The 20,525-nt window shown below is 40.3% G+C and overlaps 1 protein-coding gene across 4 annotated transcripts in view; it reads left to right on the top strand.

Annotated features, from left to right (window-relative positions):
* The window catches only part of NEK11 (NIMA related kinase 11), a 101,528-nt gene extending 81,403 nt beyond the window's left edge, over positions 1 to 20,125 (top strand). For 2 of the 4 annotated variants that reach the window (XM_068404761.1, XM_068404760.1), the window contains 2 exons: positions 1,068 to 1,164; positions 19,174 to 20,125. In XM_068404761.1, the coding sequence (XP_068260862.1) occupies positions 1,068 to 1,164; positions 19,174 to 19,378 (302 nt within the window). In that variant the 3' untranslated portion in view covers positions 19,379 to 20,125. The remainder of the gene's footprint in view (positions 1 to 1,067; positions 1,165 to 19,173) is intronic. The other 2 variants (XM_068404763.1, XM_068404764.1) reach the window with 2 other exon arrangements.
* The last annotated feature ends 400 nt before the right edge of the window (positions 20,126 to 20,525 follow it).

Raw genomic sequence — 20,525 nt, 5'->3', positions numbered from 1 at the left:
GGGAAGTGAAATCTTAATGCCAAGTATTTTGCAAAAAGAAACTAACATAACTGCTTTGTTTAGCTTGGCAAATTGAAAGCTGAAGTTAGGATCTCTTTTTCCAATTGTAAATAAATGAAAGGACTGTGCAAAAGGCAAGGGAAGAACTGAGTATGCCGAAGAAAAGGACTGGCATGGGAGAAAAATGAGCATGGACTGGTCAATAAAGAAGTTGTGTTGGGGAAATAGAAGAGAGATTTTAGCCAGCAGGTCACAGTGAGGCTCTGGTATTGTCTTCCAATGGGAGCAGTAGGGGGAATAAGTACATAAATTCCTTAGATTAAGCAGGGACTTGTGTGATGGAATGGCAACATGAAATTGCAGGATATTTGAGCTGACAACCCTGACAGTCCTCTGTGATGCAGTACTTCTGTGTTCCTGTGGATGGATACCACAGTGGTCTGTGAGTGTTAGGTCCTTAAATGTTGCAGCAGCTCACGAGGCCTGTAAACAGAAAGAGTGTGCATATGTGTATATGTATATTTCTCACATGTATATATGCATTTACATATACAGGTATGATTTTTAATATATACACGCATATATAAAAATAGTACCTTCATCTGAAGGGGAAAGTGATGTCATAAGCTAAATACTTTCAATTTACAGTAATGGTCAAGCTAAAGCAGAGACTTTCCTGTTAGGAAGAAGGTTCTTGCTCTTACAAATAAGTGCAAGAACAATGAAGGAAAATATATATTGTTTAAGCAAATTTCATTTTGTTGAATATTTGTCTGTCCCAGCACCTCCTCAAGTGACTGTCCTTTCTGTTGTAATGTAATTCCCCGTACGCTGCACAGAAGGAAAATTGTTGTTACAATTCTAGTGCCTTTAAGCTATAAATCTGCTTGTCCCTCAGAAAGGAGTTGCCCTTAATGTGCATTTAATAATCTAATTCATATTTAATTAATGTGACACTACCTTGTGAGAAGCAGGAATAGTCTCCTCCTTCTGCCTGCCCTTGACTCTGCAATAGAGCTCAGGGGATGAAGGTGAATAAGGTTGTGTGTCTGTGCATTGATTTGTAGGCTCGGGGACTGTCACCAGAGTGTCTCCAGGGGCACCCCAGGGATTCAGAGCTCTCAACAGTACTATGGCCGAGACCAAACTGAATCGCATGAGGGAGTAAGTAGCATATTTATGTGATACCAATATTCAGACAAAGAGGATGGATTTGAAAGGCTGCAGAACACAGCTAAGAAAACCTTGTGTTGTTTCGCCACCTAAAAAAATCCCTTCAACAAAAAGAAGCGGATGGTAAGTATTCTTTACAGACCGGATTCCTACTTTCCTCCACAGAGGAGGAAGGTTGACTGTCACTTCTGATTGTTTTCTCATAATCTGCACAATCACTGTCATCCTTCCAGGATCTAGTTTGCCTTCACTGCTCTCAGTGTCGTTCTGAACTTTGCTTTCTTTATTAGCTCAGCATATGCCCATAAATCACCTGCAGATATGCATGTTCCCACCATGTCTGCTCCTTCAGCCACAGTTACTTCGTGCCTGAAACAAAAGACTAATGGATTTGTTTCTCATGACGATATGATGATTTAAACCAAACATGATTGCTGTTGGCTGAGATTTTCAAATGAGACAGAGGAATTTACATGTGCAGCTCCCTTTGAAACTCACTAATTGTATTCAGCATCATTGAAACCCCAGTTTTATTAATAAAGATTTCAGTGTCTTAATAAAACAAAGATCTGTGCTTCCTTTCTAGAATGTGCTGGTTAATGTATCTTGAGCTTTTATCTTGATTCAGTAATTTCTGGCCTTCCAAGATTTGTTGCACCCTAATGTAGGTACTGATCTGATAATCATAATGATATGTATTATTTCTGAACTCAAATTTTCTTTGCGGTGTTGCAACATTCAATGGATCTCAGATTGTAAACTCTTTAAAAAAGGGCAGTTTTCTCTTGTGTGGGTGGACAACGCCAACAATATGTGTATGTTATCAGAATATAAATAAGTTCAAACAGTTAATACTAGTAGTTATTTAAGTGAATCCCCTAAAGAAAATGAATGCAACAGCATTGATGCCAATCATTGTTTAAAACAAATTACAGTGCCAAATGCACCATGTATTCAAGGGAAATACCAATCAGACTTACTCCAGATAGAAGTTGTTCAGTTTTATGATCTTTCAGGATGCAGCAGCTCCTAGGGTTTCACTTCAGGGCTTAGCCTTTATTGTGCAACCAGCAGCAGATCTCACAGCCTGCCACTCTGATTGCTTTCCATTCCCTTTTCATGGGAAGTACTTATAAAAATAAAAAAATGCGTAATGTTGTGCCAACTATTTGCAAAGTGAGATTGTTTAGTCAAAGTGCCCACTAATCTTACAGCCTTCACCTTGTCTTCTCATGGTTACAGGATAAACCTTAACTATTTGAACTTCATGGTCATTGCCTTTAGGGCTGAGGTACGATTAAATCACTCGCTTCTTTTAGATTCTGTTTTTCCAGTGCTGTTTCATGGTTTTCAGTTTGTTGGTTTTGATAGGATAAGCACATAGTGGTGGTTAAATGATGAAAAATTTGGAAGTGCTGTTATATGATCCCTTGGAAATGTCACATTTCAGAATGGTTTATAAACTAGCCATATGCTAATAAAAAGACTGATTAACTTCATTAATTCACATTTAATGCATTAGACTTCCTGATTTTGGAACACTTTCCTAGTAATTTCATTCCTGAACGAGAAGAGTCAGCTGGGTCTGTAGGCCAAAAGACCCATCCAACCAGCATCTTGAGAACTTCCAGCAGACCATGCCCATGAATGATTTTCACGTTACATTCATTAAGAGAACAAATTGTTTGGGCTTTTTTTGGTAAATAAAAGTACAGATCTCCTTTTGTCCACTATAATAGCTACTTTAAAGCAGTCTGTCAAAATATTTACTCAGGTTAATGCCCTTTCTCCTAAACATACTATGACCTTGCCATTTTCTTAATATGTAAAGGTGAGCGAGTATGTTAATTGCTTGGAATTTAGAGTGTTAAGAAACAAGTGAGTAAGCACAGTACCCAGCACACACGCATACACAAGGAGATCCCTGCGAAGTCTTACACGTGGCCAGTCTGCACACAGAGCACAGTGGGGGAGTTTTCAGTGGAAAACTTTCAGAGAAGGAAGTACATCTGACTGCAGAGTGATGCATGAAGCCTCAGCTGCTCTGCTCTGCTCATCCCTTAGCAAACTTCACATGATGTGTTGGACTTCATCCACACAGCAGTGCTGCTTAGGCAAGGCTAATATAATTTAAACTTGTGCCAGTCATTTTTACCCAGGAATCCACAGATTTATGGTGGGGTCTTCCAGTTGACAGCTTCTAATGAAATAGTGAATGTAGTTTTTTTGACTTAAAGAAACTGAGTAGCTGGAGTCCTTATGAGGAAACAGAAAAGAAGAGCAGTGAAGACAATGTGGAAACGCAGTGAAATCTATCTAGGTGGAAAGTCACTATAGAAACAGAAGTATGAAGATTTGGGATCGATGCCATTTTCAGATGCTAACAGCAATAGATTCTGATGAGGGAGACTCTCTTTTATGTCATGAATTGCTCAGAAATAAGCATTGTGCCCACACATTAGCAGTTATATTAATGAAAGAAACTCTTTCATTAATTCTGGAAAAATGGTAATGTAAAATAACATGGAGTCTAACAGCAAAAAGGCCTTTTCGCCATTTGTAATCGATGCGTGAACGATATGGGCTTACAAACAACTGCTGCAGGACAGTCACTTGACAAGATGTGATGTGCTCATTGCTTGAGTCATTACAGTGTGCTGCACTGAATGCGTTCTTTGACAATAGAGAGACCTACTGTTTATCAGAGTGCCAATTTAGGTAGCTTCTACTGTATTCTTGTGCAGAGCTTTATACCTATGTTCATGTGAGAGGGAAGTTGTGCTAAAAGTCCTTACAGGCGTGCAGAAGGAAGCCACAGATTTTCTTGAATATAGTAGGTAGGAGTCCTTTGTCTTCTCCTATTTTAAGTAAAATAACAGGCTCAGGTCTTAAACTATAAACAGCCTGATAGTGTTTATGATTCAGTCACCAGCTTCCTTCACTACAGTCCCTGAATATTTTCCCTGGCATGTTCTTTCCAATTCCCATTCCGTTCGGTTCCACCATTTTGAATTGCTGTCCTCTCAGTAAAAGTCATTATAAAATTGCCTACTCCAGTGACAACAATTTCTAGTTTGTTTTACTTGGTATCAGTATTCATTATAAAGTTTATAGCAGCAGAGATTTAACTTTACTTTTCAAGTGGAGTTCATTCTCTCTGCAAAACCTTCTACTTCGGTGCTAAGCATTTCGATATTGGGATCTTCTGCAGTGTTAATAAGAAATCTCTATTTCTTGAACTAGCTCCATCAAAGGTTATCTGAGCTTTTTCTCATTATCCTCCTTCCCAGCCTTTCATGTTAACAGTGGGAAGTCAAGCAAATATAAAAATCAGAGTTGTGTGACTCATATTCCTCATATTGGGATTTTAGGCTGAGTAACCATGTTAGATGCAGGAAACAGGAGAAGCTGTTTTGTGGTTATTTTCTCTCATGGCTACCATCTCATTATTATGGTGGTTCCCATCCATGGTACCGGGTAACTTGGTGCCTGCCTCAGTCTGAGAATCTCTACTCTCACATACTATCCAGAGCCAAATTTTCTTCACCAGAGAGATCCATGAGGAAAAAACTAATGTCAGTTTCATCAATGCTCCCCTGTAGACACTTTCCAACTATGCGTCTCGGAAGAGAACCACGCTATTCTTCAGAAACAACTCCTCAAGCCAAAGCTTTTTTTTCCACCATCAGATCAAATTGTTATACCACCTATTCCTTTTTTTTCCCCCTGAGGTCCATGCAGCTTGTCAAATTGTTCTTTGCAAGATGTCAGAAGCTTTGGCAGTACACATTGCCTGAAAGACTGACTTTGTCCCTAAGGAAAGACTTTAGAAGAGTCATTGTAGCAAACGCTAGTTTGTTTTCTGCCAGCTTCTGAAAAACTTGGTAGACAAATCCAAAGCTTTCTTCAGGGTTGGACTAACAGCACTGATAGCTTGTAAGAGGCTAAAGAGGTCAAAATCTACATTAAAAGAGACAGACCCAACTTGTTTAGATCTCTAACTGAAAAAGTTTTTCTGCTTATTTTCAGCTTACTCTATCTTATTCTGAGGCCCTTCTTTCCAAGTTTTTGACCACCTCAGCCACAATTTGACCACAGTGAAGGGCCTGGCAGAAGCACAGAAGCCTGTGGAAAGTTTTATGATGCATGCTTGACATCTCAAGTCTGTGCAGGGTTTCATGATCTAAAATGGAAAAGCAAAGATGAGAAAAAAGACAAGTGTATGCAGAAATTTGTGGAAAAGAACAAGCCTTATGAGGGATTTTGGTGCCTGTGGCTATATTCACAATCACACCTCCCTATATCATGTCGTATTTGTGTCCCAGGTGTCCAGTGAGTGAAGGCTTCCCCTTGAAGCCTCTTCAACACTGTAGTCAAAAGGCATTTTTGGGCTTTGTAAAATCAGGATTTGTGTTTTACAGAGTAAGGCTAGTTTTTGAATAGCAGAATAGCTATGGAAGAGAATGTATATCTTATTCTCTCTTTCCTGAAAATATAAAGAAAAATAAACATGTAGGAAATGAAGAAAAAAAACTTAGTCCAGAGAGTTTTGTGCTCCTTTGTGGAGGTAGCCATGAGTCATTTTAATAGCCATGAACTTTAATGTGCAGTTTAGAATGCAGTAAAATGTATGTCAGTAAAAGGAAAAGCCTTTTATGCCCCAAATTTTAAGTAAATTAAAATCCTTTAGCACAGCAGCAAGCACCTCTTAGTCAGTCCCTGAAGTCTTACACACAGCAGCATACTATGATCAGGCAAAAGTCTTCATCATCACCTGCTGAGTAAGTAAAGCCGTCTTTCAGAAGTCGTGGAGAAAAGGCATTTTGTGATATTTTTATTCTGTTCCTGTGAATGCTCATAACACTATTGGTTTAGACTCATGAGCAGTATGCATATATGCTGCTTGTGCTTGTGACGTTGGCGTCAAATGTATCACTTATTTTAAAAATTCAGAAAGAAAGGTCATATTGAAGTCATTGAATAGGCATTGGATATTCTTTAAGACAAGTAGTCCTAAAAATGCCTAAAATATAGAAGACTTTTTGTACATTTATTTCTGCACATTTCTGAACTACTGTGGTAAAGAAACTGATTGTTTGATTTAGTGTTCTTTTAGATGCTGGGTGGACTGTCCTAAGGGCCATCTCTGAGCCTTCTGAAACCAGTTTTGTTATTGACATCATTGAGGGTGGTTTTAGGTGAAGACAAAAGCAACAAATACAGAAAAGCTAATTGGGTTTTCAGACTTCCTTAAAAAAATTCTCAGTGACCTTTTAATTGCCATTGACTGTCATGTTGAAGGTGTCGTGATGTAAACATGCATGAGGAATAAGATGTCTTCTCACACACACAAAAGACATATTTGGTAAGGAAGATTATTGACGCTGGCTGAGCTATGGCTGTTTTTTGCAGATGAATAGAGGACATTATTTTTGAGAGTATTGATCCTGGAATGTTTTTGAGCATGAAATTTCCTCTTACACACACCGCAGTTGTTCTGTTCAACACTCCATTTTCTGGTAATAAGTGCTGTCTGGTGATCCCAAGACATCTTACAGTGTAACTGTAGCTTTTTGCTTCTCATAGACTAAGCCAAAATATTACTTACATATCCATCCTCCTTGTCACAGTCTTTCTCGCACCTCATTTTTGAAGGCCAGTCTCCATCTCTTAATTGTTTAGGGCTATATGAGCTCACTACAGAAACACATTAAACATCTTAGCCCATGAGTTTCTCTTTCTTTTAGTGTTAATCTATTTCAAGATAACTGCGTACTTACCTTCCAGACCCAGATTTGAAGGTCTGAAGTATTTTGGTTTGACTGTTTGCTTTACAAGCAAGTGAAGTGAGAATACAGTAAAACTAACTGGGAACACTAGGAGAGTTGAACCCGCTTTTACGTGACCAAGCTGGGAACTCGGTTCTTAGCCCCTGTCAGGGAGAAGTGAGTGAACGCTCCCAGCTTGTGAGTCGTTGCTGTCCCAAGGCAACAACTGAGAGAGAAAGTGGGAATGGATGAATCCTGGGCTCTTCCTGCCTAAGAAGAAATGAAGATGAGCGAGGCAGTGGTTACTGCCCAGGAGTGTAGGAGTCCTCTGCAGCAGACATAGTAGTCCCATCTCAAGGCTAAAGTTGGTGCTGATGGTCTAATTCCCCAGGCGTTTTCCGTGGGTCTTCATTCACCTTCTTCCCGTTGTCCATGCTGTTCTCCTTCGCACAGTGAGGGTTGGCTACATCTCTTGTTATCTTGGCCCTCTGCCTCTGCCTTCCTCACCTCTGTGGTTTGGACTGTTATCACCCAGGAAGGGAAAACTAGGTAAAATCTTAGAGCACCCAAAGTGGTAAAGTTCCACGCACTTCCAAAAGGACTGAGGCACCCTGGAGATGGTTATCCTGTGAATATCTTCCTGATGATAGTTTGACAGTTACTGCTCAATTCCTGACAGGGTCCTGATCTCCTGGACTCCTCTTAGGATACTGTCCTGGTTCTCATTCAGACTGCATGCACATAGCATTTATAGCATTTCATCCTTACATCAGGAACAGTGTGATCCCTGCCTGATATCCAGATGCATCAAATTGCATCTTCAAGATTAGAATGGCAGGTGGGGAGAGGTGTGAAAATGTATGAACCTTGGAAAAATCCATTGTATTAACTTTGACCTTGCCTAGCTTCCATACAAGAAATAAACTAAAATACTTGATAAGATCCCATTTTCTCTAGAAATATTTTGTTACTAGTGGCTTCTCCTTTTCTCCCTAATACATGCAGAGTCACACAGAAAGCAATGGCAATTGAATTAACAAACCTCAGGTTTCATGCTTGGAGGTTGAATCTGTTTCCTTGCCATAACAGGACAGAAGTTCTGTACATTTGAGTTGGAAATGATGACATCTTTAAAATGGTCAGGAGCATTCATTCCATGTGCCCAGAGTATTACAGCTGTTGGCCTTCAACTTTAGTGGTTGTTCAGCTTTAGGGCATGTCTCATTCTTCACAACAAGTTCAATATGCCTGAGCTCAGCGAAAGTTGGAACTGATCCATAATTTATTTTTTCGATGGGGGTGTACTGATTATATAGATCTTAATGTGCTGCCCTGCCAGCTATGAGCAATGTAGGAATTGAACAGCTGCTACTGAAAGGACAAAAGTATGATTTACCAATTTTGATTTGTTTGTTTTTGAAAATAGTATGTATGTATTGCTCCAGTCCGATGATTATGGAAAATGCAATTACATATTAAAGTCCCAGGTCACTAATCCAAATGTTCTTGGGTTTTCAACCAGTCTGTAATATAGAGCATGTGTTGGCTTCTCTGAAGTAGTCTCCCATATGAAGCCCCCAGGTATGTAGCCTAGATTGAATCAACACTAGGTTATTTGCTGTATCTCAGCGTAAAACTGGCCACAAACATTGATGTTTAGTTGCTTCATTTGTTGTCCTAGTAAAGGTGCCAAAGATTAAGGCCCCAGTTCAGCAAAGTACTTCAGAATGTACATAATGTTAAACACAAGCAGTCCATTGTCTTCAGAAAGACAACAGATGTCTAAGATTACGCAAATATTCAACTGCCTGGCTTTATCAGGCATTGAATAGAGTAGTTGTACAGGAGGGTATTCACACAGCCCAATTCTAGCAACCTTTCCTAGGTGCCTATGAACTTCTCTGGGCCCTCTTTGTGGAAAGGCACAGGATAGTTCACTGCATATGTTTTAGGCTCCTATTCTGAATTTACCTGTAAGAGTTTTGTTTCTCTCATGCCGATGCCAAAGGTGGTAGCCAACTAAGGTAAGTGTATAAAGTTAGGCTGGGTGACCATTCACTTTGCTTTTGCCTGTACTTGTATTTCTTGCAAGTTGTAGATTGTTCTTTGAGAAGCTTATACTGCTTCTCTCCATCCTGCATCTGGGGATGGGAAGAGCACGTCACCTGCCAATGCCATCATTTCAGCAGTTCTTAGCGGCGTTACTTAGAACTTTGGAATGAATAAAGTGAACAAACTCGGTAGCTGTATCTATTAGCTGACATACAAAAGGGCACGATTAAACTTTGATATATTTTCTTAGGATGCTCATCCTAGTTCTCATTTGGCATGTTACTTAAACCTCAGGTCCAACCCTTAAAGTTTAAGATTTGTTGCAGGTCTGTCTCCTTCTGCAGTGAACCTCATTGCTGAACAGCTTGTTTTCGTGAGTCATTGGTCCTCAGAGTTTGGAGATACCAAACCAATTGTACTACATTTACAGTAGTACATGTACTATGTTTTTGTTAATGTTAATAGAAATCTTAATTAGTCTTCTATATGTCGTATTTTCAGGCAGTTATAGTTTTATTTGATTTTCCAAGAGATTTGAGACAGAAGAATGACCAGGGTCCTATTTTGAAAAGTGTTTAGGTATTAAATGTTTATTCTTTGAGAAAAAAATAAAAGGACTAGACCTCTTATCTGCCTCTTTAAATGTCAATCTTGTCTTGTTTTGATGAAAAGCCAGAATGAACTGAATGCATAAACCTTTCTAGGCCTTTCTGAAAATCATAGATCTACTGTCCATAGTTGGTAATTGCTTTTCTTTCTTCCTCTGCAATGTGGTGTAATCATTGTGTGGCTCTGCCAGAAGGTGAATTGGTCTTAATCCTGTTTTGTGCTATGAACTTTTTCCAGGGCTCCAGACATGGAAAGGGACCTCAAAGAAGTTGTGGACTTCATCCACCTACCTTCAGGCCCCTTCCAGTAGATATAGATGTGAACAAAGCCCAAATGTTTGATGTACAAAAACTTCACGCAAACAGTTATTTGTGTCTATGTTAATATGTATTTTTATGTGTACGTATATACATGCATGTATACTTGTCATAACTGGGCATCTCAGGATACACAGCAGTTGTTTTTATTTTTAACTTTTAAAATGTCTTTTTGATTGGATTACTTAAAAGTATTACTACTTTTATGATAACCTTGTGTGGTTGTTTAGCATACTTCAGCACTTGAGTGCTGCTTCATCTCCCTCTGTTGCTGTACAGTACACAAGCCCAGCTGAGGGTTTCGTTAGTAAATTACTGTGGGCTTGTGATGTCGCTATCAAGAATTGTCCAGCTCCATACCAGATGATTACCTTAATCTCTCCATTGACGTGCTTGACGTGTTGACAGCCTTTTGATGGGACTGGCTTATTGGTAACTCAGAAATGCATTGTTTTACATACAGTATTAACGTTTAATACAATATGGCTAAAGACAATGCTCAGGTTGACCAAAAATAAACGTAGTAATATGTAATATTATGATTGTTTCATTGAAGTGTATAAGTCTGTATCTTTTACTTTGTCTGATGGGCAAATTGTTAGTTTTATAACTGTCATTTTGGTGTGAGACCCTAAATCAGGAGAGACATCCCTCCCCCCCGAAATTCAAGCCACGTAAAAGGAAATCAGCATTAACTCTGAATTACTGCACAGCTGAACAAGAGAGATTGCAGTCATATTCCTACTCTTAAACTCTTATGAGAACTGTATATAATTTTTGACTTTTCAGAGATAACTACTGTATCCTTGCATGCCCATATTCAAGATGCAGGAGTATATTACGCTGCTCTTCAGACACATCTGTCTAAAACAAATGCATTGATAAACAAAGTATATGGCATCAGGTTAAATGTGCTTTCAATTTTTGCTTGATCTTGATCAGTGATGCTGAATGAGTTAAACTAATGACTTTTCAGAGACTCTTTGTATGCCATGACACTGTTAAAAACCAGGATGTTGCTTAAAATAATTCTACCAAAGCTAGGAAATCTCAGAATGTGTATAAAGAGACCGCAGCCTGGGGAAGTGTGTTTCAGATTATCCTTTATGGGCACTAAAAGGTATCATTTTCACCTGTCTTACTTCCTGAAGAACAGCTCTATATAAGCAAACTTGTTTCCTCTCTCATTTTTAGTATCAGCAGTAAATTTGTTAATATAGGAAGACTTTAAAATTGCAATTTTCAAGATTGATTTAAATGGCCTTGTTTTGTTGTGACTTGTTTTTTTTTTCTGTGGGAAAAACTAAAAAAATATATCCTCGTATGACGAACTATATTTTAAATTCGACTAGGGCTGCTAGAATTCAACTAGCAGCTCTAAATTCTAATTCATGCTTCTTCCAAGAGCAGATGTCAGCTTCAATTACTATTTTACAAATTCATTTATCTCAGAAAATGAGATGCATGGAGAATATTATTGTTGGTATTTCTTCAGCTCTGTGTCTACAGCTTTTAATAATAAGATCCTGCTTAGCTCTTGGGAAAACCTGTCCTAAATATGCTTTAGATTTTGACGGTCTTTGAAGTAGGACGTCAGAGAGTTTTGTCTGCAATCAAATTAAGGTGCTTTAATTCAGAAATTATGAAGTAATTAAGGAAGAATTATGAAAATTATTATTGTGTCTTCAAGTGAAGAAATTTTCATTCAGCAGTAATATGATGAAATTCAAAGTCCACTGAGGCTTGAAGGTGAAGGTAGAGGCTAATATTAACAATTAAGATTTTAGTTTACTAGCTTTTATATAATGATTCTTTCAATTTCCTTTTTTCTTTTTATTTTTTTAAATAAGCCCTTTTCTTAGACTTTGCCATACTTTTCACATTCCCAAGATTGAACAGCTGTCAGAACTAGTAAGGTATTGCCCTATCTTTAGAAATAAGTTCCTGAAAAATAAATCATGGAACTTATAATGCACTTCTCCTAGCAGATCTCAAAGGGTCTTTATAAAGCAACAGAGCAGCTTTGCTGCAAATGCATTTTTGAACCCAGAGCAGTTTCTTTCAAGTTTCAGAGAAGTTTTAATCATTCATAGTCAGTAATGCCAACATACCAAATGACAGGAAGATAACTTGAAAGGAAAGGGACCTTTTGTATTGTGACTGAGATAGACCTGTTTGTTCACTGAACCATGAGATGCCGTTGCAGATATCCTAAGATTTTCTGGTACAGTTAGAAAACAATATTTTGTACGAGATCAAAGATAGGTAATTTCCTGATTCTTTTGCAGAGTCATTTCGGGAGATAAATATAACAATCATTTTCACCAAGATTCATGTTACTTCTGGTTGGCTGCAAAATGGCACATTTGTACTCTGTTTTAAAGATAAATATAAGGTTAATAAATAAATGCTTAGAAATAGCATGTTCAGGGACAAATCAAAGTTGGATATATTGATGGGAATCCTAAGTAATACTGCTGGACTCCATAGGAATACCTTCGAGTTACAGAGAACATAATTTAGTGAAATCTGCTGAAATTACTTTTTCAAAGATCCCTGCACTTGCTTTTATGCCCCATGAGCCCTAATCACAACAGATTTGCTTCCTACTTTACAGTATGCTTGTTGGTGTAGGAGGCAGCCTGGCTGCATCTGAAGGGATAAATAAATGCCCACTGGAAGGGGGATATTCCATGCACAGAAAGCTTCTTTTATAAGGTTTACATTGAGGTAGCCGTGAATAACATCAACATCTTGATCAACGGCTGAGGGAGCTGGGGTGGTTTAGCCTGGAGAAGAGGAGGCTCAGAGGTGACCTTATTGCAGTCTACAACTACCTGAAGGGAGGTTGTAGTGAAGTGGGAGTCGGCCTCTTCTCCCGGGCAACTAGCGATAGGACAAGAGGACACAGCCTCAAGCTTCGCCAGGGGAGGTTCAGGTTGGACATTAGGAAGCATTTCTTCTCAGAAAGGGTTATTAGACATTGGAATGGGCTGCCCAGGGAGGTGGTGGAGTCACCATCTCTGGATGTGTTTAAGAAAAGACTGGACATGGCACTTAGTGCCATGGTCTAGTTGACAGGGTGGTGTCAGGGCAGCGGTTGGACTCGATCCCAGAGGTCTCTTCTAACCTGGTTGATTCTGTGATTCTGTGATCTTGAAATAACTGAATTTTCTGTGGTTGGCTTATGAGCCGTGTGTTTGTTGTCTGCTATGGCAGAGGAGAGGGACTTTCATGGTGTTATTCTGGTGTGCTCAGTAGTGACTTGTGCAGAGCACGGTGACTCAGCAGCTGCAGATCCTCTCCTTGCTCCCGAGCATGGACCACACGGCAGCCTACCTGGGGACACCAGTGAAAACTAGGTGTTTGCGAGCAAAATGTGCTGCTTCCCTTTGGGGATGGATGAGGGAGAGCAGAATGGTTTTAGTGCTAGTTGCTATCGTGCCGGATGACATTTGAAAATGAGAAGCTGAAAACCCTCTTAGCTGCTGATTTGTGTCATAGTTATCCTTCAAGGCAGGCAATGACAAGCTGTTGAGAGATATTAACCCAGCTGCCTATGCCCATGGAGGAGCACAAACTTAAGCATTAATCTTGTTTTGTGGCTTTTGTCAGTGCTGTATAAAGGTAGGTGTATTGTAATTGATCTCCAGATCAGAAAGGAAATGTTAATATGTAGCTAGTAGCAGAATAGTCAAAATAAAGACCTGCAGGATAACAGAAAATTCTTTGTTCACTCAGGGAAAGATTTATAACTTTCTCAGCCAGTTGAGAACACATTATTATACTGTCAAATTTTAGTTATTTTGCACTGATGCGTAGGAAATCAACTGCAAATCACCAGATAACCTGATAAATTCATTTGGGCCCAGATCAACTAAACAACTTGGAACATTTTTAGACACCTTGAGTATAAAATTGGAGTTCTCAAGGCTCCTGTTTAACTCCCCTCTAATGCTGGCAGTGAGTCAAAGCTGTAAGTGCCTATGATTTTGCTGATATTCATACTGCTTTTCACATTCTCAGAAGCACCATACCTATCTCATGCCCAAACCCCATCATTATCCACAAGTCAGATATCTTGTCTGCCTCTATGCCCTCTGGGGCTTGTTTCAGTTAATTTTCCCCAGGCATGATTGCGTGTTGCACAAAAGCTGGCAGCAAGAGACATTTTATTTTAAACCACAGCTTCCACGGATGACAGTGTGGGGACTGGCAATATCTGCTGTCCAGCCAGTAGGTTGGTGGTCAGAGCATGCCTCTAGGCTGTGGAGGTCCCCAGCCCTGTGCCTCCTCTGCCTGGAGCATTGGGACTGCCCTCTGCAGTGAGGAGTGAAGGAAGTTGGTCTCACTGTTGAATCTCTTGTAGTTTGCAGTGAGGGCACTCACTTACATGTGGTAACCTGGATTTCAGTCCCAAGGACTCAAGGACTCCGATCACTGCTCATACTATTTTATCCAGGGACTGTTTCATAAAAATAATGTTTGCATATACCTCCAGTGTTGTCCCTAGTCCTCAATCCATCCAGAGTTAGCCTCCATTATTGCTGCTTCTTTTCTGGACCAATACATCTGCTTTCATACAAATCAAAATGAAGGTGAAGGAGAGTCCTTCATCCCCCAGTCTGACGGGTGATTATGGTACTGCTCTGGGAGGTGTGGCTTTGAATTTCCTTCTACCCCCAGGTTTCCAGCTCTCTGAGTGAATGCTCTAATCATGGACTTTGGGATAAAAGGGGACAACTGGGTACCTATGTGGTCATGCTGAATTGCTGCGAGTCCTGGGTAGACAGAGGTGATTCCCAACTTTACTAAAGCCAGACAAGCGTCAGATTTAGGATATGTCTTTCTGCGGTTGTTGTGGGCTGTTGTGTTGGGTGGATGCCTTTTTTGGGTGACTGCATTGTACAGGAAGAAGAGGGTTCAACCACAGACCTGTAAATCTCATTGTATGAACAAGCTGAAAAGTTAGGGAACACAGTGCTCAAACGCCAGCAATGAATCCCTCCGTATATCTAAGCCTTTGTAACACAGTGAAAGAAAAGAAAGGACAATCTGAGATTTCACATTTAAGCATGTTAGTGTGTATGATCCTGGGTCAGACCCTTGGTTGGTAGAGACTGATGTAAACTCCTTTCATTTCAGCACAGTGAAAAACAATTTAGGGCAGTGTGGGATGGGGTTCTGGCCCAAAAAGCTTGTCAGACTAATGAAAGCCCAGGTGTCACGTATCCCCTTTGCTTGTGTAGTCTTGGCTGAGAAAGGGATGATGGCTCATTTCTGGGGGGAAAATAGTGAGTTTGTAGGTGAGTGAGCTATAAGATAGCACAAAGAGAATAAATGCCAGTAAGTGAGAAAACAGGGCCAAACGGGAGCTCTGTACTTGTTCTCACAGCACATTTGGTGGTAAGGCTTTTAACCATTTCAAAACTGTAAAGGCAGGTGTCCCAGACTTCATGTGAAATAGAAGTAACTATAAACAGAAGGGCAATGCAAAATCCATAATTGCGCCTCTGTAGGACTTCACAGGGATGGAAAAATATCCCCTAGCACAGGACTGGGGCCATAATGGGCAAATTTCGCTCTCCAGGAAACCACTTCCCTGCTCCCTCCATCAAGATGATAGATTCACTCGGTAATATCTGTTTGACATTTACTGTCTTAGATCCCACATTTCTGCCTCCGTCACACAAAAATGCATGATGTGGTAGCAGGCTCACATTAATGCAGCTCTCAAGTCCGAACAGAGACCATTGTCTTTTGTAAAAGCAGGTGACAATTTTTGTTACCTACCCCTTAATTTTCAATGTAGGAACGCTTTTTCCCTAATTCTATTGTATCAGCTGTTATATAGATTAGCTGATTTGCATGCTCTGCCAAGCTTAACTGAAAAGATTCAAGCCTGCAGGTCACATTTATTAGCAGAAGCAATACTCCTGAGGTACATGTTTGCTTAATTTTTCATCTTTAAATAGACAGGACTGCCAAAAAATGAAACATACTTGTCTAAGAGGGAGAGAGGAGTCAGTAAAGGCATTGATGCAGTAGCAGTGATTTCAGAATAGATTCTCATGTATTGATTTTTAACCGTTGGAGAGAAATACTTTGATATTTCTGATGAAGTTTTGTGAAGACATGTACATTATTTGCCAAACAAATCCTTCTTTATCTTTCTCTGCTAATCTAATCCCTATGTTTCCAGTGTCTGACAATTAATCACTTCCAAAATTTTTAGTTTTCCCTAAACAGCACTGTTGGTAGGGAAAAAAAGGCAGTTTCTAGTTACGGGAAGCAGGACTAAGTCAGGTCTGGACCTGCAGACATTCCAGCTTGGCCCTGTGGCTTCTAATCCTGGATCTCAGTTTTCTCTGCCCCAAGTTCCCAATCCACCTCTGTGTCAGGAGCCAGCAGAAGGGGTAATGTATAGCTGAAGGGGGGATCACAGCTGAGCATGACTGAGCTGCAGAAAAACAGAGAGCGGGTGGGATCTGAGAAGTGTTTCCTCCTTGTGAGATCAGAGCAGTCATACAGGATATTCTTCAGGCAAAAAAACCCATATTAGATGTATTGTCCATTTTTACCAGCAGTAGGTCCTGCTATATATAACAACAGGATTTTTCAGAAGTCTCTTGTATGCTAATAAAGTGGTTCTGTGTGTTACTGAGCAAACTGTATGCTTTCATATCAAATGAAGTTTGAGAAACAATAAAGTAAAATTCTTTGCAACGGTTTTCTAGGAATGGAGGAATTTACATAATGTGTAAATCTCACTATAACGACGTTATTGCTCAGCAATAACAGGATGACCACAGATGAAAAGCAGTTACTCTTTTAGGTGAATTATGCTATTGGGTTAGAACTGGTGGCCTCGCCCTGGTGTTAGACACGTAGCAAAATCAGTGAAAAATCAGTGCAAAATCAGCAAAAAAAAGTACAACAGGAGTGTGTGATGTTATCAGGGGGCAATGTGCAGGTTTAACCATTTAAACTGCTTTCGGGAAGTCTTGTGCACACTCCCTCTGAGTCCACGTGCAGAGTATTAGAGTGCTAAGCCTTAATGCTTGCACCAGGAGATGGCTCCGATCCCTTTCCTACTCCTGTACAGCTCAGAAAGGGCGATCCCCTGCGTGGACAGAAGATGAGCATGTCCCAGCTCCCTGGTGCCCTCTGCCCCGGGCGCTGGCCAGACCCTGCCTGTGGGCAGGATGAGCCCAGGGTCACGGGCAGAACTCTGGGAAGTGGGGAGCAGCTCAAAGCCCCCATCAGAGACAGTATAGACATACCTGTGAGACAGCAAATACTGTAAAGGCATGCTAATCCTTTATAAATAGCAGGCAGCTTTCTGCTGGGGTGCTAAATGAGGCAGTTGCCATCCTGGGACAACTCTGGGGGTCATCCTCTCAGTTTACCGTGGTCTAAACTTGCAGAAAGCAGTGTATGACAGAGACTTAATGGAAAGGAAACATGAGTGCAGATATTCAGGCTGAAACTCTGGAATACTCTATGGTTCACTTCCTAGTACCTCCTTTTTGTTTAAAAGAATTTCCACCAAGGAAAATGTTAAGGCATCAAATATTTTAACATGCTAGAGACACAATATGTGTAATGCTTGAGAAATATGTGAGAGCATTAGAATCTCAGATACCATTAGTTTATTCTGTATGTAAGAATACTTTGTCAGAGAAACCTTGTTCAGATATGCTGAGGAGGTTTATTGAAGAGGTCTTCGTGCCACAATGGATTTTCTGGGGGAAAAAACCCAAAAAAAACAAAACCCAAAAAACCCCAACCAAACAAAATCCAACCAAACCCCAGATACTCTTGAAATCCTAGCAAAATGCTAGTGGGAGGAAAGGCTGCTTACCACAACTTTACCTAACCAAAATAAGACATTATTTAATGCAAATTGATGATTCCACAAGGTGATCCCAATTATTCCAGCTCAGTTTCTGACTAAGTGAAGGGCATCATTACTCCTGAAATGTGCAGGTCTGAAGTTAAAGACAATCAAATCTCAACTGCTCTAACATATAAAAATTTGGTGAAAGAAAATGACCAGGAAGAGGCTGCACAGCCAGCCATGCTCTTTTGTGTGTCAGCATTGCACTGAGGTGTGGTGCCATTACATCTGCCAGCTCCACTAATCCACTTGTATCCTCAAACTTCCTTGATAAATGGCACTCAAGGAGATGTTTTTGAAACCCATTCAGCCCCAAATCATCTCACCCACTGCTTCAAATTCTTCTAGGAGAGCACCCTGCCAGGACTGAACAGCAGTACACAGCACATATGCCAGCAAACCCTCTTGCTTGGTGCTGTTCAGGTTGCAGTCCTGCCATGGACATTGTATGGATGGACCCCATTGAGTTCCAGCAGGAAGCTGGAGGAGACCTGACTTCTGCTGTGCGTGACGAAGCTGTTTTGTTTAAAAACAGTGTGGTAAACACAGTTCCTCTGGCAGACGTGTGCAGAGTGGGCAGGTAGTTTCTGATACGCTGAAGGAAAATTACCCCAATATTTTCCTCAAAATATTATGAACCCATCACTGAGTGGAAAATTTTATGTCACCTGTGGCTTGCGATACCCAAATTTAAAGATATTTGCCTTTAGCAAAAGAAGTTCTGTTCATTGTCTTGCAGTTTGCGAATGGATCGTCTTTATAAATCAGCATTAAGATTCTGTGAGTGTATTCTTTGTCACTGAATTACAGATCTGTCTTCTGATAAAAGGAGAGTGCTGTAGGAAAAGAAAAAATTGTCAGTTAGCTCATGCTGAGCTGGCACAATGGTTTCCTTGTTATTTGATAGAAGCTAAAATAAAGCAATGAATCCTGAAATGTGTTTGTTCACATAAAATGCCACTGGTGTACGGTTGACTGGGGTTGCTCCTTTTGGTTTTAATGAGACCCAGAGGCAATAATACATGTGTGTATACTGGGCTTGCTGTAGATAAAATGGTACATCAGATTTGGCATGAAAAGGAATCTTAGTCTGTAATAACAACGATGGCCGTGCTTCTCATGACTTTACTATGGCCAGGTTTTTACTCCCGGCCGCTTTGTATAACAAAAAATCATAGAGAAATTCCTCAGGAATTTTTAGTTCCTTGTACTGTCAGACAAATACAGTTCATCGTTATATCATTTTAATCAAAGGTAGCTACAAAATTTAAAAATATCAGTACTAGCTGTTGCTTGTATTAATATATAATGTGAATTAACATTTACTTGACCTTTATGTAATATTTATCCCCAGGTCTGCCATTGGGAAGCTGGGAGCAGAGGTATTTGAGACTGTGTACAGCTATCTCAAGCAAGCGAGACAGCAGAATGCCAGTGAGGAGGAGATCAGGAGACGCCTGGAGAAACTGGTTTCTAGAGCAAGCGATTGCTTTGAAGTGGATCAGCTTCTGTACTTTGAGGAGCAGCTACAGGCTTCAGAAGCCCGTCTGCAGCTGTAAAGTGCGTGTCAGTAACAGGGCTGGAAATGGCAAGGAGGAGTGAAGGTGCTGAGCTGCCTTCTTCAGGCCAGCAAACAAGTACGGGAGGTATTTGGAGGAAACTACTGAAGGTAACGTAGTATTTAAGCATGTGGGCAAACTGCATTTGAGATTTCAGACAATAGTGAGAAGTGTGTAAATATGGTATAGCTTACAGGAGCAGGAAGAAAAACAAATGTTTGTGACAACAGAGGGAAGGATTCACCGTTACCACTGTCCCTTTTTCGCTGCTTAGGACATAAAGAAAGGTATTCTCCTGGAGCTTGGCCAGGGGTCAGTCCTGCACTCAGAGAATCACTGGCAAAGCTGCCTCTGATGGACATGGTGCAGGATTAGACTCCAGCTGCTGTTGATCCCTGTGTTAACTGGTCCTCATGCATCCAAATACATATTTTTTGTACTTTGGCAGACTTACCCTTGAACATACACATGTGTATGTATGGCCACTCAGCCACTAATTGTCTTGTTATTATTCATTGTTCAAAAGGACTGCATTTAATGTGTGTGACTTTCAAAGGAAATGTGAAAAAGGTGCATACATGCATAGTTGTATACGTATATGCATACTCAGATACACAGAGATAGGTGTGTATATCCACAGAGGCAAAAAGATATCTGACTGTATGCGTGTGCATGTATAGAGACAGAGACATGAGGCTGGAGCTATAGCTAGGAATCCCTGCTGCAATTTCTGAGTTTTAGATCAAATTCATTGTACACGGAACAATAAACTGAATTTTTTGGCTTGCACGTGGTTACTGTTTATGTTTTTTCTTAGCGTTTATGCTCCCTTCTTCATATACATCTGTCCTGGTTTCATGGGGATAAAATTACAGAATCACTTTTCTGTTACATTTTGTTTCAGTTTGTGGCCAGCTGTGGTATGGTGATCAAGGCCATTAGCAGTGAAAGCCAGGGCAGCCGCCCCAGGCTGGCCCACAGGTGTGTTCTGTAATATTTACATCAGGGTCACTATATATGGGAAAGCTGCGGTTAGTGGGGGGGGTTTTCTTTGTTCTGCTCTTGTCCTTTTTCCTCTTCCCAAGAAGGACTTGTCACCACTCTATGGGTTAAGCATAATTTTGTGTCTTTTGTACTAGCATTGATA

The sequence above is a fragment of the Nyctibius grandis genome, chromosome 7 (assembly GCF_013368605.1).
Source record: "Nyctibius grandis isolate bNycGra1 chromosome 7, bNycGra1.pri, whole genome shotgun sequence".
NCBI lineage: Eukaryota > Metazoa > Chordata > Aves > Nyctibiiformes > Nyctibiidae > Nyctibius > Nyctibius grandis.
The sequence above is the reverse complement of the archived record's forward strand: the minus strand, read 5'-3'. Positions and strand labels throughout refer to the sequence as shown.